The 27,998-nt window shown below is 47.6% G+C and overlaps 1 protein-coding gene across 2 annotated transcripts in view; it reads left to right on the plus strand.

Moving 5' to 3' along the window:
- MCC (MCC regulator of WNT signaling pathway) overlaps positions 1 to 27,998 on the plus strand; it is a 430,148-nt gene that overhangs the window by 374,362 nt on the left and 27,788 nt on the right. For both annotated transcript variants that reach the window (XM_036845622.1, XM_036845623.1), the window contains 7 exons: positions 1,012 to 1,158; positions 2,056 to 2,145; positions 3,237 to 3,385; positions 7,922 to 8,062; positions 10,666 to 10,769; positions 13,872 to 14,055; positions 27,605 to 27,839. In XM_036845622.1, coding sequence (XP_036701517.1) covers positions 1,012 to 1,158; positions 2,056 to 2,145; positions 3,237 to 3,385; positions 7,922 to 8,062; positions 10,666 to 10,769; positions 13,872 to 14,055; positions 27,605 to 27,839 — 1,050 coding nt within the window. The remainder of the gene's footprint in view (positions 1 to 1,011; positions 1,159 to 2,055; positions 2,146 to 3,236; positions 3,386 to 7,921; positions 8,063 to 10,665; positions 10,770 to 13,871; positions 14,056 to 27,604; positions 27,840 to 27,998) is intronic.

Here is a 27,998-nt window from a genome sequence, read left to right on the forward strand (position 1 = left end):
CCCATTTGTAAGGGCCCTTGGATGCTACAGTCAGTGTGCCCTTTAAGATAAACATTGTACGTAATGATAAAACCGTGATCAAGGTCATCAGAGAGACCAATTTCTAACAATCATCTTCACTTGCTTGGAACACGTCTCTCTTTGGAAGTCCGTGAGCCGTAACCATAGAGAAGCAGGATTTGGACATTTAAATTCTGTGCAGGTAAATGTGTGTTCTAAATGTAATTGAAAGGGCCCTGTGTTTCTCTGTACCGAAGGGCTATTTAGATATTCCTTCCCACTGTCCCCAGGATAATCTCATCTCGAAGTCCCTTGGAGAGAAGCCGTGGGTACCATCTCTGCCTCATCACCTTAGCCTCACCTCCTTCCCAGGGCAGGTCTCTCTCCTACACTGTGCGCACTGAATAACTTGCAGTTCTTCAGACACAGTCCGTCATCCAAGCTACTCTCCCCACCCCACCACCAAAGCCAGCCCCTTACTCATCTCATCCATTAAGCCCTGTTCACCTGTGAGGCTCTACTCAAGGATGGCTCCCTAATGACTTCAGGTGGAGTCACTCTCTTCGCCTTACCTGCTTCCTGCAAACTCTGGATAGATATCTATAGCATGCGCGTGCGCTTGTGTTGAAATTGTCTCTCTCCGCTGAGCTCCGAGGTCCACACGAGTACAGATCTCATCCTGGGTTCTGTCCCTTGTGCCCATGTGTGTCAGGCACACGAGGCTGAATGAACAAACATCCCTCAAAGATGGTCATTCTACTTCTGCTGGAAGCTTCCAGTGCCTTAGGAAACATGTTCCCTTCGTACTTTTGAAGAACAGATACTTGGCCAGCACGTGGCGGTCTAGTTAAGAACAACAGTGCATTTTATGTGGACTCAACCCACTCAGCTTTTCAGGGAAACCGGTTTCTTAACGTAAATGAAAGCTCTGCCCTCCCCTCCCCCAATCTGGCTGTTCTGCTCTTTGGCCGGGGAACCCACCCGCTGTATCTGAAGGTGTTGTTCTTTCAGGTTCGAGAGCTTCAAACTAGACTGCAGAGCGTGCAGGCCACAGGGCCCTCCAGCCCTGGCCGCCTCGCTTCCGCCAATCGCCCTGTTAACCCCAGCACCGGAGAGCTCAGCACGAGCAGCAGTAGCAACGACGTCCCCATCGCCAAGGTGAGCTCCCGGGGCCGCTGTGCAGGCGTGCAGTCAGCTCGGCCGGCCCCCGGGGGCCTCCTGTGCTGGAGCTGCAGGCAGAGATAACCCACTAACGTTCTAAGTCTCTCTCGGCTGCAGGCTGGACACCAGCTCTCATTGATCAGCCAGCTGGAGCGTGTCACAGCTGACAGGTCGTTGTGGAGAGTGAGATGTTTTGTCAGGCTCTACAGTGCCGAGGGGTGGGTGGAGAGCTGCTCTCGAGGATCAAGGTTCAGCCCAGGAGGGGACCCTGAGGAATGAACCAATGATCTCCCCGCTCACAGGACTGACAGCCCTGCCAGCAGAAAAACAGATTGTGATGGGCAGGCCCTGGCAGCTGTGAGAAGTAGCCCCTCCGTTCTCAGCCACAGCCCCCCCACCCCCACCCCCCGCCCCGCTCCTAAGTTGAGTCTACCCTAGAGAGACTGTTCAAATGATAATGTCCTCTCCCCGGTAGCCCTACCAGTCTCCGCAAGAAGGTTGGTTCTCAACCATCAAGTTTATTAAGTCAAGTCAAATCAGAAGTGATTTTTGTCCCCCAAGGGATATTTGGCAATGTCTGGACACCTTTTTGATGGTCGTAGCTGGAGTGCTACTGGCATCTTATGGCTAGAAGCCACGTATGCTGCTTAACACCCCACGATGCACAGAACAGTCCCTACAGCAAAGAATATCCAACCCAAAATGTCAGAAGTGCTAAGGTTGAAAAACCGTGAGTTAAGCAGAAAAACTGGACAAGTGAGTCGTTTTTAAGACTCGATGAATCAGTTTAGTTGCCACAGTTAAAGAGTAGCTGCCCTGTATAAACAGAGTCTCAACAGTTTATATGGGGAGTTACGTGTTGTTTTTTGAAACTTTTTTGTTTTGTTTTTTAAGATTGCTGAGAGAGTGAAGCTATCAAAGACCAGGTCCGAATCTTCATCGTCTGATCGGCCAGTCCTGGGCTCAGAAATCAGCAGCATAGGGGTGAGTGTTCATGAGAAGCAAGGCAACAAAGTACCCAGTAAAGCTACACAGTGGTTTATCCATGATAGAAGAACTTCCGAAGTTCACCCGCAGTAAACCAGTTAATTATAATAAGAAATCATACCTGATTTCCTTCCAAAGGATCAGATGAAAATGTATAGTGGTTTGCACGTGGTGAATCACTTCTTCAGCTTTAAGGGAGATTTTTTTTTTTTTTCTCTAGCTGAAACCATTCAGAAAGAAATGATTTAGGTCTGGTTACTGGCAATGTAGATGAAAGTCTTAAAGTATCTGCTTTATATCACCCTGCTTCCCCAGAGACGGAGTGAGTCAGGAAGCTCTAAGAGAACTTTACCTTTTGCACGTCCCTCTTGAAAGGGAAGGTGCTCTCCAGTGAGGATGTTTGCTGCCTTTGAAGTGTGGCCAATGCTGTGACAGACCAGAACCTTCCAGCTCAGTACTAGAGTTTTCATTTGTAGAGCCCTGAACCCCATGGGGCTGTAAGCTGAAAAATGGTGAAAAGGGAATTTCAGTTCCCTGGGGATGTCGTTTAGAATTCTGGGGTAAGGCTGGGAAATCCAGCTATTTGATCCTCAGGGGTGGGGAAAACCTGAACAGCACTCTTAAGGCCCTGTCTTAGACTTCTGTGCTGGGCAGAAATTGCATGCACCCAGATTCCATGCCAAAGCCAAATTATGAACGTAAAGGAGTGGGACGCTCCCCTTAACTACAACAGCCGGAGACAAGTCTGGGGGTGGCAGGGGGTTTCGGAAGGGGGAAGGATGTCCAGACTCTGTTTAATATCCAAAATTTTAGGTCTCTAAACACTCATGATCCCACATGCCTGCTGCCCAGGATGCAGCTTAGAAGATGCCGCTGCATTTTGACACTGTTTTATGTACTGTTTCACAGTAGTTAACTTTTTATACTAGGATTATATTATACAAACTGAGAAAGATCGGGGTAGCTATCTCCTGTGCCTGATTCTCAAGGAACATCGGCTTTAAATTGTTTTGCATGCAAAGCATGCCTGGGGACCAGCGTCCCTGAAGTGGCACTGTCCAGAGGGGGATTAATGCTCACCTGTACAGGTATCCAGCAGTGTGGCGGAGCATCTGGCCCACTCTCTTCAGGACTGCTCCAACATCCAAGAGATCTTCCAGACACTCTACTCCCATGGATCTGCCATCTCGGAAAGCAAAATTAGGGAGTTTGAGGTGGAAACGGAACGGTTGAATAGGTAAGGAGAAATTCTGCATATTTGGATGGTGGCATTGGGGGCAACTCCTTTCCCTTCCCAAAGATCAACTCAGGTTGGCTTATGTATTGTGACATAGAGTGATGCTGTCAGGCTGGTGGGTGGGGAGTTTCCACCATCCTGTTCATCACAGGAGGGCTGGCTTCATGGGCATTGTGTGACCTGTCATCAAATGCACAGGGCCTCGTGCTTAAAGGGACCCCACACTTGCTTTACTGCTCTGCTGTCACTGTTTTAAATTCTTAAATAATTTATGAACCAGGGGCCCCGCCTTTTCATTTTGCACTGGCCCTAGCAAATTAAGGAGCAAGTCCCGGGAGCAGTCCATATGGAATGACAAGTAGGTCAGGATGGCAAGATGGCTCCCAGGCACACAGCCTGAGCTGCTGAGAACCACAGAGAGCAGCTCTGGGATGTGGACTGAGCACCCAGGGGTGCCTGGAGCCAGCAGAAGCAACCTGACAAAGGCGCTCCTGCGATGGAGCAGGCGTGCTGGTCTAACCCTCCCTGCTCGAACTGAGGGTTGCCTAATTTTATTTAGGCTTTTTGCAAATGTGCACATCCCCCCATCCCTACATCCTATCCTACTTAGTTCTGATTATCTAAGTAGGTCTAACTGTCCTGCTTAGAGTAATTTAACTGTGTGTACCCAGTTTTATGGGTTCTTCCTAAATCTTATGCCAGAGGTGGTTTGAGTTTGTCCTCCTGCCTCTTGGCGAAGACTGGCTTGTGTGTTGTCCCAGCAATGAAAGAGAGCTGCTAAAAACGCAAAAGAGAAGGACCAGGGCCAAGCCACGGCAACTACTCAGAATTGGCTCCGCGGTGGCAGAATGGACTAGTGATGGCATCCAAGTGTGCTGTGGCCGCCCTGACCTAGCAATCTTCAGTGGGAGAGCACAGTCAGAATTGGAAAGGTTTACGAGCTAACCAGTAAGAAATGTGGATGCCATTCCCCTGGTGTATGGCAAACCTGAATAAATTGAATTACCCTGTTAGTCCTCCCTGATTTGAAGCTGTTTAATATAGCACTTGAGAACCAAGGAAATACGGCTATCTAGGTCATTTTAAATCTTGAAATTAAATGATTTCCTTATTAAATCCGAAATACTTAAAGAGTGACAATCCTGATGATTGCCTTGTAGCAGTAAAAAAGCAGCCCTCTCAGTATCACAGGCAGAGGAGTGCTTAAAAATTGAATCAGATATGCCCTTTGCAGTTTAATGAAGTCAGATGCCTTCAGGGGCCCTCTGTGTAGTGAGGATCTCCTCTACGGATCCTGGGATTTAACAAGCCTGCTTTGTCGTTGAATTTGAGGGGAGGTTCCTTTCTCTTCAATTATATGCACCTAGGAGAGACCAAAGAAGGGGGAACTATTTGGTGCTTGTAGCTCACGTTATCATGGAATTTAACAGCTTACAAAAGGCTCCCTCTGACAACCTCTTAACCCTCAACTTGGGAGGGCAGGATAGTCCCATTTCGCAAATGAGAAAACAAAGGCTTTGACTTTGAATGACTTGCCTCAAGTCCAGAGCTGTTAAATAGCCCAGCTGATCAACCCCGGCCCCTCTACCTCACCTCCGTTGTTTTCTATATTATCACAGCTACTGCTAGAACATGGGAATTCTTGTAAATAATCTACCAGTATGTTCTGGTGTCTGTTATTTAACTACCTATCTCAAAGTTGGAGTCCTATTACCCTCCAAAAATATTACAGCCTTTAACTTGTGTTTGTGTGTGGGGGGCAGGGGTGGGTGTCACGTCTACTCAAAAGTGTGTTTTCTCATTTAACAAATACGTGTTAAGCACTTACTATATGCTGGACTATTTGGATGCAAAAGAAAGTAAAACAGACAAGATCCCCACTTTCATGGAGCTATATCCTGTTAAGGGAGCTAGACAAAAAGCAGACAAATAAATAAGAGCGTAAGAAAGCTCCACATAAATAGGACACTGTGACAGAATAACAGAAAGGCTTGATTTTAGTAGGCAGCCAGGGAAGGCATATCTGAAGGGGGGACATGTCAACTGAGATTTTCAGGGGAAAAAGGAACAGCCATATGACAAACTAGGAAGAGACTTATGGGCCGACTTACCAACTTCAAGGCTGGGAAGTGGTTGGCATGAAGTTAGAATTGCCCAAATGCCAATGGAACTGAACTAGAATGAGTGAAAGGAGGAGTTCCATGAGATAAAGTGGCAGAATAGGCAGGGCTGGGTGGGATACAGATTTTGAGGCCATGGACAAAGTTTACTCTGTACTCTAAGTGTCATTGGAAGTTGTTAAAGGGTTTTACGTAGGGGAAGAACAGATCTGATTTAAATTTTGAAAGTTCACTCAGGTGTGAAGAATGGAAAGAGGTGGGCAGGAGTGGAAGCTGAGCCAGTTTTGCAGTAGACCAGCGTGGCCCAGGTGGTGGTGATGTGAAGGGGTCAGTATATGTTTGGTGGTAAAAACCCACAGATGTAAGAAAAAGGGATGGGGACTTCCATGGTGGCGCAGTGGTTAAGAATCCACCTGCCAATGCAGGGGACTCGGGTTCGAGCCCTGGTCTGGGAAGATCCCACATACCGCAGAGCAACTAAGCCCATGCGCCACACCTACTGAGCCTGCACTCTAGAGCCCATGAGCCACAACTACTGAGCCTGTGTGCCACAACTACTGAAGCCCGCACACCTAGAGCCCACGCTCCGCAACAAGAGAATCCACTGCAATGAGAAGCCCGTGCACCTCAACGAAAACCCAACGCCTCCAATAAATAAATAAATTTATTTTAAAAAAAAGAAAAAGAAAAAGGGATGGTCTCAAAGGAGAGTCTCAGGTGTCTTACTGGTGGTGTTGGGTACACGGTGGTGGCATTTACTGAGATGGAGAAGATGGAGGAAGATAAGGTTTGAGGAAAATCAAGAGTCCCCTTTGGGAATGTTAAATTGGAGGTGTCCGTACGAAACCCTGGATATGTGAGACTGGCACTCAGGAGAGAGGTCTGGACAAGAAATCTGGGAGCAATGGGAATATAAATGCCTGTTAAAGTTGTGGCACTGGATAAAATCACCCCCAGGGGGAGAGTGTTGATAGAGGGAGGGGCCCAGGATGGAGTCCGGAGGGAACATCAACCCTCACAGATTTTATAGAGAAGAGGGAGTCGGCAAAGGAGACAGAAGAAATGACCTTGCAGGTAGGAAGAAAACCAGTAAGACACCTATCATGACCCAAGTAAAGGAGAACGTTTCAAGAAGGAAGCCATACCCGATTACAGGGGTGCTGCCTGAGAAGGCCTCTAAGATAGAATAGACCACATGGAGGTCTGTGAGCTGAGTAAACAGTTTCATCTAATTAGTAGGGACTGAATGTAACTGGAGCAAGTTGAGAAGTAAACGAGAGAGTGGGGACTGTTTGAAGAAGTCTGAATGTGAACAAGGACAGAAGACTGTGTCCTTGTAACACCTTATGTTGAACTGACCTTGTTGTTGCCAAAGCCACACAGCGGTCTTAGCTATACACTCACCGGACGTGTCCTGCGTTGGCGAGTGTCTCCATAATCTGCTCTAAGATACATGCCCCTAAGATTTATCCTCAACGCAAATGACTTCCAAGCCCCTTAACATTTCGTGTGTGTGAAATCCTGTGTCTCTTTAAGACTTGGTGGTCAGAGTACTACAGATGGGCATGTCCCATGGGAAATGAATCATTGCATTCAGATCATCAGTGTCCTGCGACAGAAAACAGAGAGGCTGAAGACTTACGTTTTTCTGATTTGCTTTCCGACTTTGCCATGAACTTTTGCCCTGAACGTACAGTTCTGATTCCTGTAAAACTTAAAGTTCCCACCACTTATCCTACCGGTAGTTAGCAGTTAGGGGTCTGTCCAAGCTGGAAGGAGCTTTGGACACGATCCACAGTTGCCATTCAAAGGCCCCTTAAGTGCAGTTTCTTGTTCATTCACTGATTCATCTTTTGTTCCTGGTCCATAGTGAGTGTTCTGAGTCAAGGATCTGGGGTCAAAGTGCCTGGTTCAAATCCCAGGTATTAATTACCCTTTCCGTGCCGCCTCTGAGAAATGGGGATAATAATACTTAGTTCAGAGGGCTGTTGGGAGAGTTACTGATCAAGGGCTCAACAAATGGTAGCTATTACTGTGATTTCATTTGTCCCTGTGGAGGGTGGTTCATTGAAGCATACCAGTTGTAACTCTCATGAGAGCTTGAGGTCACGTGGTTGGTTCCTTTCCTTGGTGTATCTCCAGAGCCTAGTGCAGTACCTAGTAAATGGCTCGTCTGTGGCTGGCTGGGAAATAACCAGGAGTTTATTTTTTATTTCTCATTCACACAGAATTTAGTGATTCTTCAGCTTTGAGCTTCTTCCTTTATTACTTCTCGTCAGTTACATTTACTAAAACATCTGACGAGCTCACATCCAACATGCATTTTGGCCGGACTCTAGAGTCAATGGCTAAAATCTTGGCAAATTCATTGTAATCCTGGTGTAAAATTGTGAACGTGATTTTCCTTCCTTTGTAGCCGTATCGAACACCTCAAATCCCAAAATGACCTTCTGACCATAACCCTGGAAGAATGCAAAAGCAATGCTGAGAGAATGAGCATGCTGGTGGGGAAATACGAATCCAATGCCACCGCGCTGAGGCTGGCCCTACAGTACAGGTAGGAAGTGGGGCGGGGCGGGCGAATAGCCACCTTAATTTAGAAATGCATCCATAGCAAGCTTCTGCATGAAAGTAGAAAACATAACCAGCAAATGCTAGTGTGATACATATTGAAAATCAATTAGCACCCTGGTGGCAGCAATTATGAAAATAAGGGTAATGCATGTGGTATTAGTAAACAGGTATGTTTCTGTTCACATGTTCAACTTAAATATTATTTCGTTCGAGTAGTATCCCTCAAAACATCAAGTTTTGTGTTACATGTTCAAGTCTTGTTCTTTCTAATCTTTTTTCCCCAGTCTTTATTCATATTCATATATATTTTACATTGTTGTAAATTCGGTGCGTTGTCTTCCTTCAGTTTGTTACAGATTTGTAATGTTGCTTAAAAGTCTCCATTTATTTTGACTGTCTGTATCCCCTACATCAAGTTCATATGGTGTTATTACTCGTTTCTCTAAAAGACATTTAGACTTTTGCAGACTCTTGATACTGAAAATAATTCTATGGTGAATAATTTAATACAGAAACCTTCATTCTTGTGAGTATTTTCCTCAAGATAAAATCCCTGAAGCAGGAATTATAGGTCAAAGGGTATGAATATTTTCATGGCTCTTCAGGCGTGCTGCCAGTTTTTTCCCATAAAAACAAACCAGTTCAAATGAATATGATTCATTCATTGATGAGCAAGTGGTATATGAATGTACCACTTTTTTTTTCAGCTTCGTCGGCTTTGGAATTTATCTATTTTTAAATTACTGCTTGGTAAAAGCTACGAAACTATGCTTTATTGTTCTCATAGATTTATTAGTGTCACCACTTAGGCATATTTACCAAAGTCCCAGAGTAGCGATTGTATCTTACGCTTGGCATCCTTTACAGAATTCAGTATTGTTTTAAGAAACAGTGCTTCTTCAGAAAACATATCAAACCTAAATATAGGAGACCAAAGCAAGAAAGCAATCCTACTAGTTGACAGACACAGCAAAGCAAACAGATAATCGGCTATGACAACTCTTGAAACAGGCCGTTCTGCACCGGCAGTCTGCCTTTCATCCGTACAGAAGAAACAATGTCCCAGCGTCTCTAACTTGAAAGACCAACTGCCCTTGAGAGGAGGAGCTGCCGCTACCCAGAGGCAGTCATTGGGCCCTTTTCCTTATCTCTTAGTAAAGGAACTTGAAAGTAAAGACAATAAAAAACAGTCTGTTGACTAAGTGTTGAGTAAAGCAACATTTCCCGGGCTCAGCTTGGAGAAGCTAATCAGTTCTTTGCCTGGGGGGGAATGTCACTACTGCAGGCATCTGGCCAGGATGACTGAGGCATTAGGCATACACTCCATCCAGTACAGACGTGGTCCATGTGGGGTCACAGGCAGCAGTGGCTTTCAGGAGGTCGCTCTTTGATCCTCTACCTGGTGTACCCAAAGAGAGACTAATTTTCTTCCTCTTAGAAATCCGTACTCAAACTCTTGTCAGAGATTTTGTGAGTGTTTCATGGAACAGTCGTACAAACATCTAATAGAACTTTCTGTGATGATGGAACTGTTTTCTGTGCTGTCCAGCATGGTAACTGCTAGCTACACATGGCTGTTAAACATATGAAATGTGGCTATTGCAACGGAGGAACTGAATTTTTCATTTTATTTACCTTAAATTCTTTTCAATTTAAATATCCACATGTGGCTAGTAGCCATTCTATTGAACAAGCGGGTCTGGGTCAAAACAGTCCCCTTTCTAGGGTGCTTATATGAATTACCTATTATTGTATGACTATTTATTACATCACAGTTTCTAGGGTCAGGAATCTGGGAATGATTTGTCTAGGTAGTTCTGGCTCAGGGTCTGTTACGAGGTTCTGGTCAAGCTCTCAGCCAGAGCTGCATCAGCTGAAAACTTAACTGGGGCTGGCAGATCTGCTTCAGAGACGCTTTGGGTAGAGTCCTCAGTCCTTCACTGGCTGTTGGCTAGGCGCCTTAGTTCCTAACCACATGGGCCTCTCCATAGGGCTGCTCAAGAGTCTTCAAGGCACGGCAGCTGGCCTCCTCTAAAGAGGATGATCCAAGAGGGAAAGTGAAGGGAGGAGAGAGAGAGACCAAGATGGAAATCACCAAGTTTTTTAATAACCTAATCTCGGACGTGACCTCCCATGACTTCTGCCTTATTCACTTAGTCCCACAGACAGACCCTGCAACAATGTGGAAGGGGATTATGCAAGGGTGTGACTAGCAGTGTGTAGAGACCAGGGCGGTTGGAGAGCATCTCGGAGGCTGGCTGTCAGGAGCGTATTACCTTTCCCTCTGAGCTGATCATCAAAGGGCCAACAGACTTGCCTCCCTCATCTTTATTGCTTTTCTTGTATTTTTCTAGATCCTAGTTTAAAGTTTAAAAAAAAAAACAACAACAAGGGCAGGGGAGGGGGCCACATGACAGAGCAAGACCCTGGCTCTGGCCAGGAGTATCCCTGGGTATTTCCTTGCTGACATGGACGGCGAGGCTGAGCGCCAGGTCCCGAGCTGCTTCCCACCCCGGGCACAGCGCTGCATTGGAGAGGCTCGCCGTCCTCTGCCCGAGTTGAGGATGCCGTGTGCTTCTGTTTCAGTGAGCAGTGCATCGAAGCCTACGAACTCCTCCTGGCGCTGGCCGAGAGCGAGCAGAGCCTCATCCTGGGGCAGTTCCGCGCGGCTGGTGTGGGGTCGTCTCCTGGTAAGTGTGGCCGGAGTCCCTCCGTCCCCTTCCTCCTCATCCCCCACCTCTCTTGCTCTCCTGCCCCCATCTCGGCTGTTGGCATTGGCACGCCTCCCGACAACATGAAATTCCCTTGTCAAGTGTGTTTTTCATTTTTTCCTCGTGACTGAGTGAGTAAATTGTTTATGTTGAATGCAGCAAGAACTGGAGTGGAAACAGCATTACAGACAAGTTAAAACAAACAAACCCTCTCAGGAAACATACTCTCCCCGGCTGGCAGTAGAACCAGATGGAGTGGGAGGCCCAGGTTCACGATGAAAGGGACCAGCTTTCCCGCAGCCTCTCTCTGATGCTGGTTGTTGAGGGTCCCTTTGCTGCCCACAAGGCCTTTGCCTCTTCTGGCTGCTTTTGTTGGCTGTGCTTTTTCTCCACGTTTGTTCCTTTGAGTAGGTTGGAAGCGTGGGTTCCCCCTGCCTGGTCTCCAGGTGTCGTGGGAATGCAGAGGAACGTTTCATACCTTGCTCTTGTCGGCCTCACCGAGTGCGAGCCCCGGCAGCCCCGGCAGCCCCGGCAGCCCCTGCGGGGGAGCAGAGGTGTTACCAGCCCACCTCGCCGCCCTGCCGCTCCCTCACCCCAGGGGTCACGCGTCCTGTTGGCGTGATTCCTCCCTCCAGATCCACACCGCTTCCCACTGCTGACCCTCCCCGTTGAGTAACTAGAAGGGCTATGGACTGAAAAAGACACGAGTGTGGCATCCTAGTTACCATCGTCTGCCAAAACTTCACCAGTGACTATGGCTCTGGGCCTTGAGAAAACATGAGGGCAGTGGCAGTGGAAATAGTGTTTGGGAGGAAAGAGAGCTCCAGGGACAGAGGTTGCCGTCTCTGATGCTGAGGCCTGCAGACTCCCTCAGCCTACACCTGATGACAGCGGCTTCTCCCGAGAAGCCATGGCAGGGAAACAGAAAACTGAGCAGACCACTCCAGAGTCAAAGGTGGGCGGTGTGGGCAGGCTGGGGACCAGGCCACCTGTCATGGACTGGCTTTTCCTCGCGGGCTGTGAGCCCCCATTAGAGCTAGTCCTTCCAGGACACGCCTTGCAGAGAAGGTCGCCGTCGGGGTATCTCCAGGATGCGTCCCTGTCCTCCTTGCCGGCTCCTGGCTCCCTGCCTGGGCTCTAGCTTTTGCACTGAACATTCACCTATTTTTCCTCCTTCAGTGTTGACACGGACAGGGATCTGAAGCAAGCCTGAAGGGAATGAAGTATCCTGGGTATTAATTTCCTGCTTCATATCCAAGTCACCCAGCGAGGAAGCAGGCCTCCATTTGTATGGGTGACCATCCTCCACCCCGCTCTCTGGGATTTCTGGGTTGTTGTTGTTTTTTTTAATAGGATTACCATCCCAGCCCAGAAGTAGAAACTCTGCCAGCATTTCCATTAGGAACCTCATTTTTCAGGGTCTTTTAACCAAACCATAAAACTTTATTCCTCCTCTTAAACAGATTCTAAAATGATCTTGGCCTGCTGTCAGGTTTTGTTTTTTTTTTTTAATGTAAGTATTAAGGAAAATGATCAATTAAAGGAAAAAATCAATCATCTTATTTCCAGTTTGTATCAGAGGAATGTCTTAAACTGTTCCATCCTTGAAAGGTACCTTTTATGAGGCTCGTACCTACTGAGCACAGTTACTTGGTAGGAGCTGAAAGGACTTAAATAAGTCTGCATTTTAAATATTTAAAATGAATAATAAAATGCCTTGTATGAACATAATCCTGGGCAGCTCATGGGTCTGTTTATAAAATGGGGCAGTCAGTAATACACCTCTTCAGAATTCAGAGAGCAGTCAGTTGGTGCGACATATGTAAAATATATTATTTGTGGAAGGAGAAAAAAGCATGAAAGTTGTCAGAGAAGTGGCCAGAGGGAGGTCCAGGGAATCTTAGCCTGTGGGACACGCACACCCACGTTTCCTCCCCCTCCTCTGTAAAGCAGAGCATTGACTGACTTTTTAGCAGCTCCCTATTAAATCTCACTCTTCCATTCTGCTGACAACGGCTGCTGACCTGTCAGCCTGCCCTAACGTGCCATGTAGTTGCACAGGGAAGCAAGTACTAGTTGTAACATTTACCCACAGTGCCAGTTATTGTGGGTTTTTTCTTTGTTGACTGCACAGGCGTTCATTCTAGATGATTTAGACCAGTGCTTTTCGAACTGTGCCTGGGAAGCTGGAGGAGTTTCTTTGGGCCTCAGTGGTGGGCGTGGAGGGTGGAGAAGCTGAGTGTATGCCCCCCACCCCTGCCCACTTCAACCAGTTCCACATTTGCCAGTTTTGTATCTTAGGCTTTGGCATAAGATTTCATATATACATACTTGGAAGATCATGGGCCTGGGCTGCAGAGGTAACAAACCAATGACTTATTTGGCCGGCATGGTTTTTGAAAACACAACAAGAAAGTGACTGTCTTGGGCTGGGAATTCCCTGTCTGGCTCTGTGGTGGTGGCCACGACCCTGACGTCTTGCTCCAGCCCAGTTTCCTGGCCTCTGGAGGCGGGGGAGCTCGCCCCTGGCCATGACCCAGCTCAGAGAGAAAGGTCAGGGATAGCGTCCATAGAGGACAGTCAGAGCCAGTCTCAAGGTCTCATTTTAACCATTAGTTTTGTGTCTCGTGCCTACACGAAGCTCTAAGCAAAGCTGCAGACTTGTGGAGCGATCGCAAGGTTTGGCCTCAGTTTCTCCCTGGCCTCGTTCACAGGGAAGTACCAACCAGCGCAGGGGAGAAGGGCCACACAGGAGACTTGGGGCTGAGCGTGGGGAGCAGCCAGGAGCCTGGGGAATTAGAAAATCATAGCAGGTTAGAGCTGGAAACAGACCTCAGAGCTCCTACTGGCCAGCCCCTCATTTGTCGGGGAGGACCGTGGAGGCCAGAGCAGAGAAGATGCCTTCCTCAGTGCGGTTTCTCGGTGAAGAGCCAGGCCCCAGGACGCGTGTCTCTTCACTGGCATCCACCGCTGGGCTCCTCTCTACTGCGCCACCTCCACCCCGAGTAACTGGCTACTGATTATCCAGACTCACTCATCTAGACCAGCGCTGATTAACCCATTGGCTTCTCTGCCATGCAGGAGACCCGTCAGGGGATGAAAACATCACTCAGATGCTCAAGCGAGCTCACGACTGCCGGAAGACAGCCGAGAACGCCGCCAAGGCCCTGCTCATGAAGCTGGACGGCAGCTGCGGGGGAGCCTTTGCTGTGGCCGGTTGCAGTGTGCAGCCTTGGGAGAGCCTGTCTTCTAACAGCCACACCAGGTAATTCTCGGCCTTTCTGCCGCGAGCTGGATGCGTGCCCACGGGTAGTCCGCTCACTAGGCTTGGCGTGCAGTGACCTGGCTCTTAAGGACTGTGAGGCTTGCGGGAGGACAGAATTCTCCCCCCACAGCTTGCATCCTGCTCCTGGGAATCAGAGTCAGGGAGTCAGAATGGGAGAGCTGGAAAGCGCCTTCTCACTTTACCAGTGTGGGAACTGCCGCCCAGAGAGAAGGGGTCATTTGTGCAAGGAGGTGGAACCCAAACCTACCTTTCTGTCCGGTACACTTCCCCCTTTTGGTTCTACCCTCCATTTCTTTATAGTCCTTGATTTTCAAGAAGCATTTGGGGCAGTGAAGAAAGCCCATGTGCTGCAAATGGTCCTTAAGCACCCAAGACCCAGACCGCATCCTATTTCCAGGCTCCATTCTCTCCCTTACTCTTGTGCCTCTGTCCTTTGTAAGCCCCTCTCAGGCAACAGACTTGCCTTCTCCCACCTCTTTGCCTTGTAGAGTGATGCATAATCATAGCGTGTGCTTAGCAGACACTTAGTCATGAACCTGGGTTCAAGTTCAGTATCTGTGGATCTAGAAAACTGAAGTGGGTAGTTGAAAAAGATGGGGAGGAAAGCAGTGAACACCTTGCTAAGCATAATTTGCGGAAGCCATTGCATTCTATTGGATGTGGGTGGAGGGTCAGAATGAAACTTTCTCTAATGACCTTCTCATTTCTTGCCACCAAAACTACTAAAAACATGAATGCCTTCCCTTTTTCTTTCTTTCTGTAAAATTATAGTTGATTTACAACGTTGTGTTAGTTGCTGGTGTACAGCACAGTGATTCATATAGAGATATATGGATATATGGGTACATATATATATGGATATATATATATGGATATATATATGGATTTTTTTTTCAGATTCTTTTCCATTATGGTTTATTACAAGATACTGAATATAGTTCCCTGTGCTATACAGTAGGACCTTGTCATTTATCTATTTTATATATAGTAGTTTGTATATGCTAATCCCAAACTCCTAATTTATCCCAGCCCACCCCCTTTCCCCTTTGATAAGCATAAGTTTGTTTTCTATGTCTATGAGTCTATTTCTGTTTCATAAATAAATTCATTTGTATCATATTTTAGATTCCACATATTAGTGATATCATATATTTGTTTTTCTCTGTCTGACTTCACTTAGTGTGATAATCTCTAGGTCCATCCCTGTTGCTGCAAATAGAATGCCTTCCCTTTATATCCCAGTTCTGTCTAGAAGGTACTTTGTTAGAGATTGTCATGTGATAACCAAATCACAAAAGACAGGAAGGGTAACTTACCCCGTTTGTACAGGTGGGAAAACCTTGGCTCAGAGGTGAGAGAGTGACTTGCCTAAATAAGGTCACATGGCTGATAGATAAGAGGGAAATCAGAACCCGAGCCCAGGACTTTGACACCAAGCATATTATTCTTTTCACTAGGCCAGGTTGGATCTCATGATTAAAAAAAAAAACAGTGTCTGCTTGCAGGTCAAGTGACCAAAGCCACATAAGGGTGGATTTAATCTTAAGAGCAAAAGGAGAAATGCTGATTTTTTTTCGGTACCTGAGAGAAACTTAATGGTCCCATCTGTCTTGCCCACTGGTAGGACCCAGCCATCTGCCTAAGTGCAGATTTAACTGTCCTGGATCTGGTGCCTCAGGAAAGGGGACATTCCCAGTAATGTACTTGGCCAGGTGCCCACAAACACAAGGGACTTATTTCCTCTTGACTGCAGCAACAATTGTCTTATTCAGGGAAGCACAGATTATCATTTATTTTTTTCTTAAAACCAGATTCTTCTGTTTAAACACAGAAAGCAGATGCTCTTCTTAATGACTTTTCCCAATGTGTATAATCTATAATTTCCACCTTCATTTAGCATAAAAATGTAGTTCTCATGTTGTCAATGATACTGTTCTGTTGCATTAATGAACACAAGAATTGGGTTGACAGTAATTGTGTACCATTTCAGTAGTTTATAAGGGGTATGTTACAGATCTTTTGCTCATACCTCCCCGCCTTCAAAATAATTTTGTTTTAATCTAAGTCAGAGACAAATTTAGAGCCAGTCAGGAGTGGGAATGTTTTCTCACCAGCTATTCAGTGGAGACCCTGATTGTGAATATTTCTTAGAAATATTTTAATGTATTGATGAGCCTTGATTTTTGAGACAGGCTTCTTAGAGAAGCTTAATTTTAGGTAATGTCCTTCTGTAGGTTGACATAAACTCAGAACATAGTTGCATTTTGCAAGGATGACCTCACTGAAGAATGGCCCTTGAACTAAATTCAGTCTTCAATGGATCTTTTTTTTTTTTTTTCCTTTTTTTTTAAATTTGTGGCTGTGTTGGGTCTTTGTTTCTGTGCGAGGGCTTTCTCTAGTTGTGGCAAGCAGGGGCCACTCTTCATCGCGGTGCGCGGGCCACTCACTGTCGCGGCCTCTCTTGTTGCGGAGCGCAGGCTCAGTAGTTGTGGCTCACGGGCCCAGTTGCTCCACGGCACGTGGGATCTTCCCAGACCAGGGCTCAAACCCATGTCCCCTGCATTGGCAGGCAGATTCTCAACCACCGCGCCACCAGGGAAGCCCTTCAATGGATCTTTGCATCAAAGTACAGAGACCTTTAGCTCAGATTTTACTCAATTCTCCTTAAAAATTCCCTTTCACACTCCCACCCAAATCAGAGCAGCTCGGAGAGGGGGTTACAGGCATTCACGTGGCAACACGCATTCTTGGGACCTGATACAGCCAGACTGCTTATGTTCAGTGTGGCTCAGAAAAAAAGTCCCAGACCACCAGATGCTTTCATAATTATAATAATTAATTTTGTTTGTAAATCTTGCCATTCCACTCAGCTATTCCCACATGTCAAGATTATGGAAGAAAGAAAGACAAGAGGCTTTCTGAGTTGGAGCTTTATGTGGCTCCATCAATCCCCTCCCCTCCCACTGGAGCCAGCTGGCAGAATTCTAATCAGAGAGTCAGCCAGCTGTTCCTCCAGGTCTCAGGAAGGGAATGCTGAGTACCAGGCCTCCAGACGCCTTTCTGGCAGCACAGGGCAGCCCCCGGTAACAGCAAGGTCGTGGTTTCAGAAGGGAGCAGCTGAGGGGCAGTTACCAGCAAGGAGAGTAAAAATGGTAGCCAGCACATCAGTTGACTCTGTAGTCAGGAGCCCAGGGATGCTGCCGTTTCAGTTTTGAAACATTTCATTTTTTGCAAAAATACAGCCATGGCCGCATCAGCAAGTGTAATTGTGTTAATGGACAGAGAACTAGGTAATGTGGGTTGCCTGGATAGCTTTATCAATGTATCGCAACAGAGAGGCAAATGGACTAAATTGATGAGAAGTGGGAATAGGAATTCTTAATCAAGCCCACCCTTTTGGTCAAGCATCACAATTTCAGCTCACTGGGCGGAAGCACAATCATCGATCTAAATCTGCGAAAGGACAAGGGGCCAAGACAGAATAAGCCACAGCAAGTCTGTCCTCATGGAGGCTGGAGTCCCTTTTGTCCTGCCATCAGGTGTGGATCAGGGTGAGGCTTGTGAGACTGGTGATGGCAGCCTTGCAGTGAGCTCTGGGAACATCCAGGGAGCCAGGGTCCCACCTGGCTGACCACTCACGCTGGGGCGTAATCCCCAGATCGGAATGGAGAGTGGTGGAGCTCCCAGCCCTCGCCCTCTAAGTCAGTCTTGATTAAGATGAAGTTTCACTGGGACGGAAGGAAAGGCTGAGGACAGTGGAATCACGTCCATTGAAAGGGTAAATGGGATTGAAACAGCCACCTAGTTAGGACAGGCCTGTGCCCCACCACCAGCAAGCTTCCGGGCATGAGAGTCAGACTAGGTCTGCCTGTCGTAATAGGCGTCTTTACTTCCCTGTGAAAAACAGAGGTGCTTTCCCCATCCAAGCACCAGGAGAGTCCATCCAAAGTCCTTGGGATTAATGCCTAGAAGTGCTGGTAAATTCTGACGTCCAGCTCAGACACAGTCCTCCACATGACAGCATGGTGCTCAGGCCTCCTGCAAAAATGTCCTTGTCACTTATCATTTAGGTTCTGTGGGAACTAGATGGAGACCTGAAATGCTTTTGCTTTTCTTAAGACCTAACTTACTGATTTCAAAAAAATTATATGCTCATTGTAAAAATAAACTAAACAATTAAAATCCAAGCATTACATAAAATTCTTCATGCTAGGACCCTCCCTGGAAAGTACACTGCACACAGTTTGGAGCGTATCTTCACAGATTTAACTGTCCATTTTTTATGACCTAGACCTTTGGTTGCCAATGACAGAAACATACTCAGATAGCTTAAAAGGGGGTCTTGGTGGAAGGATATCAGGTCTCCCACAGAGGAGCCGCGTACCTGGTCAGAGGGCTACAGTGAGCCCGGGCAGAGGAGAACCACGGGCCAGACCACACCCGGCCAGTCCGGCCCCTGCACACGGCTTTCACCTCTTCCCTGCTGCAGGCTGCTCCCCAGATGACAGAAAACCAGCACACCACTTGCTTTAGTATACCAGGCTGACTGGTTTCTCTGGTGTCAAGTAATAAAATCCTGGGAAGGAACATCTCACCCAGCTGGGCTGAGGTGCCTACCCAGTCATCCGTGGCCAGGACAGTTCTTGCAGGAGCCACGTGGGCAGAGAGAAGGGGTAGGTCCCAGAAGAAGGCGGAGGGTGTGTCGTCAGCAGACCAACACATGGCATCTTTAAAAATGTGACTCCATCTCATTTTAACCCAATAAGGATCCTATTTAGGTGGACTCTCTCGAAACTTGCTTTTTCCCCTTAGTACTATTATATTTTTAGGCATCTTTCCATGTGTGTCGTTCTTTTCAGTAGTGCCCAGTCTTCCATTGGATGGCAGTTCGTCATGTATTTAGACAGCTTCCTCTTGTTTGGATGTTTGTATCCAGTTTTTTACTATTAAAACACTGCTGCAGTCACCATCCTTGTCCTTATACGTGCCCCCCTTGTGCAGTTTCTGTGGGACCAATTCTGAGAAGCAGAGTGTGCTGGCTCAAAAATGACTATTGTTTCAAATGTCAAATAGCCCTCCATACATGATCAAGCCAGTGTGTGAGGGCCTCTTCCTCCACACCCTTGCTGAAACTGGGTAGCATACATTTTTTTAATTTGGCCAATCTGTAGGCAAAAAAATACCCTTAATATTTTACTCTATACCTCTTAATTATTAGTGATGTTGAAAATCATTTACAGTCACTCCTCAGTATCCTTGGGGGATTGGTTCTAGGACTCCTGTGGATACCAAAATCTGAGGATGCTCAAGTCCCTTATATAAAACATTGTAATATTTGCATTAGAACCTACAGACATCCTCTCATATATTTTAAATCATCTGTAGGTTACTTAAAATACCTAATGTAATGTAAATGCTATGTAAATAGTTATAAATAAAATGTAAATGCTATGTAAATAGTTGCCAGCACATAGCAAATTCAAGTTTTGCTCTTTGGAACTTTCTGGATTTTTTTTTTTTTCTTCCAAAAATTTTCCACCCGCGGTTGGTTGAATCCGCAGATGCAGAATTCTTAGATGGGGAGTGCCGACTGTAAAACGTTTAATGTTTTTAATGTCAGAGAAATTGTTAGCAGCAGTATAGGTGTCAGGTCTAGATGGTGTCTTTCTTGGTGTGTTATCAGCAACCAAATCAGGAGCAGTTTAATATTTGTTTTAGAGATGCCGTAACGGCACCATATAAAGATGTGCAGGAATAGAATCCGTCTCCTAAATGTGTCTCTCATTTTGCCTTCCATTGTCAGCTGAGTTTCTGGAACCAGGCAGTTTTTGAGGACTTCAGTTATCTGGCAGAAGATTTCCCCTACCCATGTAGTCATCCCCTGGGTATCCACCGGGGATTTGTTCCAGGACCCACCACGGACTCCCCTGGCCCCCATCGTAAACATAGTACTGTATTTATTTTTAAAAACCCACGTATAAGTGACCTGCACAGTTCAAGCTCATGGTGTTCAAGAGTCAACTGTATTTTTTTAGATAATTTTTCCTCCCCAAACCGCTTCTCCTTGAGAATTCTGATAATCCTTTGAGCGCATTCAGACCTAAGAGGTTTGGATTGTGTTGAGTACTTTTAGTCCTATGTGACAAAGAATTGTCAGGAAAAAAAAAGGTAGGGGGCCATGAGGGGATACCCAGCACAACACTGAAAAATTCAGGCAGTTGACAAGGCCCAAGCTTCTGCTTAGAGGAGTGGGGTTGAGTGTCACTGGCCTGACCCCCTCCTTCAAATAAATTTAAAATGCTCAGCCAACAGAAGGCCCCCTGGTGGCAATTTCCTTCTGAAAATGAGCTCCTCCTTGGTATAAATGAGATCCTAACTGGGGCCAGGTAAAAGGCATTGATAAAAACTTCAGGAAAAATCTGGTTTTCAAGGCAAAAGAAATGATCTGTTATCTCCTCTTTCTGCCGAGACAAGATGAGGAAGCTGGAAAAAAAAAAAAAAAGGATTTTTCTTCTAAAAGCAGGATGGGGAGTTGTCTTGAGAACAGGGCTGGGACATGGTGGAGAGGAGCAGAAGAGAGGACATTTGAAATGGACGGCTGCTTAAATAAACTGCTGTGTCCGCGTCCCACCGTGAACAGGGCAGGCAGGAGGGTGGGCTGCCCCAGGCTGGCCGGTGTGCGCTCGTGTGCGGTGAGCAGACAGGTCAGCTGGCAACTAACGGGCGCGGAGCAGAGCCAGCCGAGGGGAGCGCAAGCAGAGACCGTCATGGTGAGGAGAAACCCACGCAACCTGGCCCAGCTCCTCGAAAAACCAGGGGAGGAGACAAAAATGTGCGGCCCCAGAATCCTGGGACCAGCTGGGGTTTGCTTCCTCTGCAGCCCTCCCCGCAATCCCTCTCACCCTGGAGAGGAGGAGGCACTCGGCCCACTGGGAAAGTGATTTATTCCCCCTTGACAACTGAGCTCACCCGGCATTCCGAGCCGGGAGAGTTAATGGATGACTTAAACCCCAGCCCGGCAGCCGGCGGCAGGCCCTCGGGAGACCGACAGCGCCTTTGTCTGCAGGAGGCCGGAGAAAAGGCCGCGGCTTCCCCTGCTCTTACCATTGTCATAATCATATTCCGCGGTGGGCCATTAAGAGCACAAAGCAGAATTGTAATTAACCTCGCCTGATCTGTTCCCCGCTGGTGTCCTGGAAGGGAGAGAGGGAAGCTGGAGAGGAGCAGCGGGGCTAGGTGCTTACCTTGAAATTAAACTTTACCCTGGAAAAGCACTTTACAGCTCTGAGCTTCCCGCAGGGGTAAAATCAGTGGAGGGAGATCTTTTGTCCTTTTTTCTTTTCCTTCCTTTCTTAAAACCATACCCAGAGGGCTTCCCTGGTGGCGCAGTGGTTGAGAGTCTGCCTGCCAATGCAGGGGACACGGGTTCGAGCCCTGGTCTGGGAGGATCCCACATGCCGCGGAGCGACTAGGCCCGTGAGCCACAATTGCTGAGCCTGCGCGTCTGGAGCCTGTGCTCCGCAACAAGAGAGGCCCTGCGATGGTGAGAGGCCCACGCACCGCGATGAGGAGCGGCCCCCGCTTGCCACAGCTAGAGAAAGCCCTCGCACAGAAACGAAGACCCAACACAGCCATGAATAAATAAATAATTAAATAATTTAAAAAAAAAAAACTATACCCACAGCAGAGATGGTGAAACAAAAGCCTTCCCCACCTGGCCTGGGATCAGGCCCCAGGCCCTAGAGGGTTCCAGGACCCCCCAAAGCCTGGCAGCCTCTACCCCCCCATGTTGGTGTCTCCCAGGCAGTTCTGGGGGTTTGCAAGTCCAGTCAACACTTGCTGTTCTGCTTCCCCTGCAGACGGGTGGTTTTCTGCAGGACCTGCTAGGTGGCTGACATCCCTGGAGGGAGGCCGTGAGCCTGGTGTTGGGTGTCTCGGGGCCACTGGCACAGCTGTGCTTCCTCCCTGCCCAGAGCAAGTGCTGTGGGTGGGCTGCCGGCTTTAGGACCCATTGTCTCATTTCCATAGCCTGGTGACATGGGAACTGTTAGTATCCCCACTTTGTCACAGCCCAGAAAGGTTGGGTGATTTACTCTGGGCCATAACGCTAGGCATTGGCAGAGGAAGAATGTTTACTCAGGTCTGCCTGATGTCAGAGACCTGCTCAGAATCACTGGTACCCACCAGGTCAGCCCAAGAGCACGGTGGCTCTCCCTAGAGAATTTGTGATGGGGTGCCGTTACTTTACAGGCTACTTTGCAAATGCCCAGTTATCCTGTGGGGTGGAACAGTTGTTCTCAAACCAGCCTGTGCCTCAGAATCAGCGGGAGAGTGCATTAAAACAGATGGCTGGTCACCCCCCCACCCCACCCCCAAGTTCCCGACTCTGTGAGTCTGGGTAGTGGGGCCTGGGGACATGCATTCCTAACAAGTTCCCAGGGGATGCTGCCGTGGCCAGCCCCATGACTGCTCTTTGACAACCACTGGGGAACACCAGTCCCGCTAAATGGAAGATATGCCAACATATTATCCTTTCAGGGCCTGCAGAATAATTAAAGAACTCTAGCTTCTACTGTCCTTTGAGTTTTGAAATTTTTGTTAAATTTTTTATTGAAGTATAGTTGATTTACAGTGTTGTGTTAATTACCGCTCTACAGCAGAGTGACTCAGTTATACATATATATACATTCTTTTTCATATTCTTTTCCATTATGGTTTATCACAGGATATTGAATATGGTTTACTGTGCTATATAGTAGCACCTTGTTGTTTATCCATTCTGTATATACCAGTTTGCATCTGCTAACCCCAAACTCCCACTCCATCCCTCTCCCAATCTCCTCCCCCTTGGCAATCACCAGTCTGTTCTCCATGTCCCTGGTTCTGTTTCATAGATAGGTTCATTCGTGCCATAATTTAGATTCCGCATACAAGTGATATCATATGGTATTTGTCTTTCTCTTTCTGGCTTCCTTCACTTAGTATGATAATCTCTAGTTGCATCCATGTTGCTGCAACTGGCATTATTTCGTTGTTTTTTATGGCTGAGTAATATTCCATTGTATATAGATACCATATCTTTATCCATTCATCTGTTGATGGACATTTAGGTTGTTTCCATGTCTTGGCTATTGTAAACAGTGCTGCTGTGAACATAGGGGTGCATGCGTCTTTTTGAATTACAGTTTTGTCTGGATATATACCCAGGAGTGGGACTGCTGGATCATATGATAATTCTATTCTTGGTTTTCTGAGAAACCTCCATACTGTTTTCCATAGTGGCTATACCAACTTAGATTCCCACCAACAGCATAGGAGGGTTCCCTTTTCTCCACACCCTCTCCAGCATTTGTTATTTGTAGACTTTTTAATGGTGTCCATTCTGACCGGCATGAGGTGGTACCTCATTGTAGTTTTGATTTGCATGAAATTTCTTTTTTAAGTGACAGGACTCAAAGGGTGGCTCAAGTACGTTATATTTCTAAAAAAGCATTTCAAAGAAAATATGACAAAAAGGTCACCCAGGTATTGGTTTAGCTCTGCGTTTTCTCTATGTTTAAAATTTTCCAAAGCGACTTCTAATGAAAAGAAGGACTACAGTTGTAAAGTGAACCTCTCGTGCTGGGTCCCAGCTTCACGGGAAAGGATCTACCTGAAGCCTCCTCCCCACTCACTGGAAGAGCAGTGTTGCTATTTCCCAGCGCCGCGCTGTCTAAACACGTCATGCCTGGGAGCGCATCTCCACACTCAGCCCCGTGCAATGCTCCGTTAACAGGGCCACCGCTTCAGTTCGCTCTAATTTTGTGGCTCATGTGTGGAAACTTAGGCATATGTCCCTCCACGTTGTGTTGACAATCCATGAAGGCAAGCTCCGAGTCCTGTTGAATGGTTTTGTGTAAGGCATGCCTGTCACCGAGCTGTTTGCAAAGCAGGTCTTTACCGAAGAAGGCTGAGATCCTGAGCGAGGGACCGTGTTTCCTCCCTAGGATGAATCCCTCTTGTTGGGCAGCTGTCATCCTCAGAAGCCCCCGCTGGCTCCCCAGCGCCCTCTGCTGGCGGTACCGGTTGCTCCTTCATGCTTCTCTTGGGCTGCTTTGTTTCTTTATGCAATTGCACCTGCAGTGTTCCAACTGGAGGGTATTGCTGCTTGTCCCATCTCGTCCTTTTTAAAATACAGCTTGAGAACACATAACATTGATGATGAGTAATTTTTAACCTCCTTCCTGCCTTCTCAGCTCCCACCGTCTCTCCCAAGCTTGTTGCAGTAGCCCCCAAAAGGTCTCTCTGCCACTGCCCTTGCCTCCCTGCATCTCTCCTAGTACAGCAGCCAGAGGGAGCCTGTTAAAATGGAAGGCAGATCATGTCACTCCTCTATTACAAACCCTCCAGTGGCTTCTGAGTCTAATTCTAGAGAAGAAGACACAGCCCTTATGAGACCCTATGTGACGTGGCACCCTGCCCCCCACATACACACCCTCCTCTCTGACCAGCTCTCCTCCCTCTCCCCTGGCTGACCCACATTCAGCCACAGTTTTATTCTTGCTGGCCAGCCAGACTTGCTGCCTCAGGGCCTTTGCATTTGCTGTGTCCTCTGCTTGGCTCCCTGTTCCTCCAGATATCCACATAGTTCCCTTTCTCACCTTCTTCACGTCTACTCCTCGGACTCTATTTGGAAGAATCACCCCATCCCCTCTTTGTGATCCCCATAACTGCGTCGTTTTTCTCCCTGGTACGTCTCCCTGTCTGATGTGCTGTCTGTTTTACTTGTTTGTCTCCCCTGTTAGAATACGAGTTCCATGAAGGCAGAGATTTTTCTAGGGCCTAGAAAAGTGACCCACAGTAAGTACCCCAATATTTCTTGAATGAATGAATGATGGCTATATTTACTGAGTGCTTACCGTGTGCTGGGCACTATTCCAAACACTTTCTTTTTACCTCGTTTAATCCTCACCACAACCTCAGGAAGCATGTACTGTATTACCTTCATTTTAAAGATAAGGAACTAGGCACAGAGAGTTTCAGTCGTGCTACCTCTAAATCTACAAAGCATATAAGATGCTCGGGTCCCAGGTAAAGGCAGCACCGCTGTATTCAGGTTCCCCAGAGAAACGGAATCAACAGGTGTGTGTGTGTGTATGGATGGAGAGGCTGATTGATTGACTGATTGATTTTAACAAATTAGCTCATTTGATTATGGGGGCTGGCAAGTCCTAAATCTACAGGGCAGGCAGGCTGGAGACCCCAGGAAGGGGTGATGTTGCAGTCTTGAATTCAAAGGCAGTCTGGAGGCAGAATTTCTTCTTCCTTAGGGGATTTCCATCTCTTCTTTTAAGGCCTCAACTCATTGGATGAGACCCACCTACACTACGGAGGGTCATCTGCTTTACTCAGTCTACTGATTTTTTTATTTTTTTTAATTTATTTTTATTTATTTATTTATGGCTGTGTTGGGTCTTCGTTTCTGTGCGAGGGCTTTCTCCAGTTGCGGCGAGCGGGGGCCACTCTTCATCGCGGTGCGTGGGCCTCTCACTATCGCGGCCTCTCTTGTTGCGGAGCACAGGCTCCAGACGCGCAGGCTCAGTAATTGTGTCTCACGGGCCCAGTTGCTCCACGGCATGTGGGATCTTCCCAGACCAGGGCTCGAACCCGTGTCCCCTGCATTGGCAGGCAGATTCTCAACCACTGCGCCACCAGGGAAGCCCAGTCTACTGATTTAAATGTCAATCACATGTGAAAAATACCTTTACAGCAACATCTAAGAGGGGTGTTTGGCCAAGCAGCTAGGCACCATAGCCTAGGCCAGCTGACACGTGTAACTAGCCATCACAACCTCTGAAAAGGTGTTGTGTGTTGGTCAGACTGATCTTGCTACCTTCATCTCTAAGGAACAGCCCACCTGTCCTGATGGGGGTTGGGGGGTGAAGGATGGTAGGGGCCGCGGGGAGTCTGTGGTGCTTGGGAGCTTCTGGTCCTGGCAGGAGTTCTCTGACCTGAAGACCTCCCCAGGCTCTAGGAAGTTCTCTTCCTTGTGTGCATGGCCTACCATCTCTTCTCACCCTTCTCTTCCCGGAAGCCTCGACTTCTTGAGGCGTACAAGAGTGGAATGGCCCTTGGTCACATCGAGGTTATGGGGAGGAGATGCATCTGCTGTGTTGGGGTCTTGGCCTGTTACCCCTGTTCCAGTGTGAGCTGAGGAGGGCAGGCCTGGCCTCAGGGCAGCCAACAGCCTATGGGTACCAGTCCCTGCTCCTGGCACAGCTTCCAACAACAGGAATCTTGGGGAGACAGGGCTGTGGAATGGGGAGACTGCGGCCCAAGTCCAGCTGCACCAGTTTCCATCCTCATGACCAGGCAAGCTACTTAATGACTCAAAACCTCCGTTTCCAAATCTGTAAAGACAGAGATGATAATGCTGACCTGCACTATTGTGATGAGAGTTAAATGGGCCCCTGCTTGTTTTTCTGCCATCTTTCCAAAGCCAGTTCCATGAGGGCCACGTCAAGTGTAGGTGGGTCCCGAGAAACCGCTGTAGGTGCATGCTGACCTCAAGTGCTTGAGAACTGGGTAGAGTGGGCTTCATTCTGAGCCAGTGGGGACAGCCCACAACCGTCTTGAGCACCAAGCCTGTTTTCCTGTGGTTCTCACCCTTCCATGGTACTCTGGAACCCACAGAAACTTTCATGGACCACCACATTCCCAGGGTTCAGCACTAGGTGCTCCTCCGAACTGCCAGCCCCTGCTTGGTCACCATTCAACATGGGTGGCCAAGGGCCCCTTGCACCAGCCTGAGTCCCTGTGGTGGACTTTATACTCAGCCATGATACAGAGGAACAGCTCTGGAGGCCCGGGGGCACCCTGCTTTCTAAGTTGTGGCAATATTACACACCCAGAGGCTCCCCCATCACTACCACTCCTTCCAGCTCCCACCCCCAGGGGACTGCTGTCAGCAGTCTGGGATGTGTGCGTGCACAGTGTGTATGTGTACACACACACACACACACACACACAATCTGTAGATCATGCCGTAGGTATTTTGTTCTTCACCTTGCTTTGTTCCCTTAACATATCCCTTTTTTTAAGTCCTATCCATATATACACCTATTTTTATGACATATTTTTCATCCTATTTCCTCACTCAAACTCTCTCCACCATTGCCATAATTATTCCTGTAATGTCCACATCATGTCCTTCTTTTTGATATGTACTATAATTCACTAAACCTTGCATTCCGTGAAACATCTTTGTACGTGTGTATCTTGTTGCTTCTGTGGAATCATTTCCTTAGACTTCATTTCTAGGCTCCGCACCTTGTCTTAAAGGGTGTAAACATTTTCTGATATTCTTCGTACTCATTTCTCTCCCAAAAGGTGGTATCAATTTACTGTGCCATGAAGAATGCTTTCTTTGTTGTTGTTTTTGGATTACCATCTAAATATTGTTGGAGAGGGGAGGGTCTGGAGAAGAATGAGGGAAAAAAGACCTGTTGGCAATGACTGGAAATGCGATGGGTTTTCTTTGTCTTCTCAGCACAACCAGCTCCACGGCCAGCAGCTGTGACACGGAGTTCACTAAGGAAGATGAACAGAGGCTGAAGGATTATATCCAGCAGCTCAGGAATGACAGGGCCGCGGTCAAGCTGACCATGCTGGAGCTGGAAAGCATCCACATCGATCCCCTCAGCTACGACGTCAAGCCCCGGGGAGACAGCCAGCGGCTGGACCTCGAAAACGCGGTGCTGATGCAGGAGCTGATGGCCATGAAGGTATCCGCATGGGGGGCTCTTCTTCTCAGACCCGGGTCCCGTTTACTCCGCCGTCACCAGGAGGAAGTACGAAAAGCCCTCTCGGAAGTGGTCAGCCCGTCCGTGGTCAGCCGCCTCTCCCCTGGAGGACAGGCAGGGCCTCATGTGTAGGCAGGGATG

This window comes from Balaenoptera musculus, chromosome 3 (assembly GCF_009873245.2).
Source record: "Balaenoptera musculus isolate JJ_BM4_2016_0621 chromosome 3, mBalMus1.pri.v3, whole genome shotgun sequence".
Taxonomy (NCBI): Eukaryota; Metazoa; Chordata; class Mammalia; order Artiodactyla; family Balaenopteridae; genus Balaenoptera; species Balaenoptera musculus.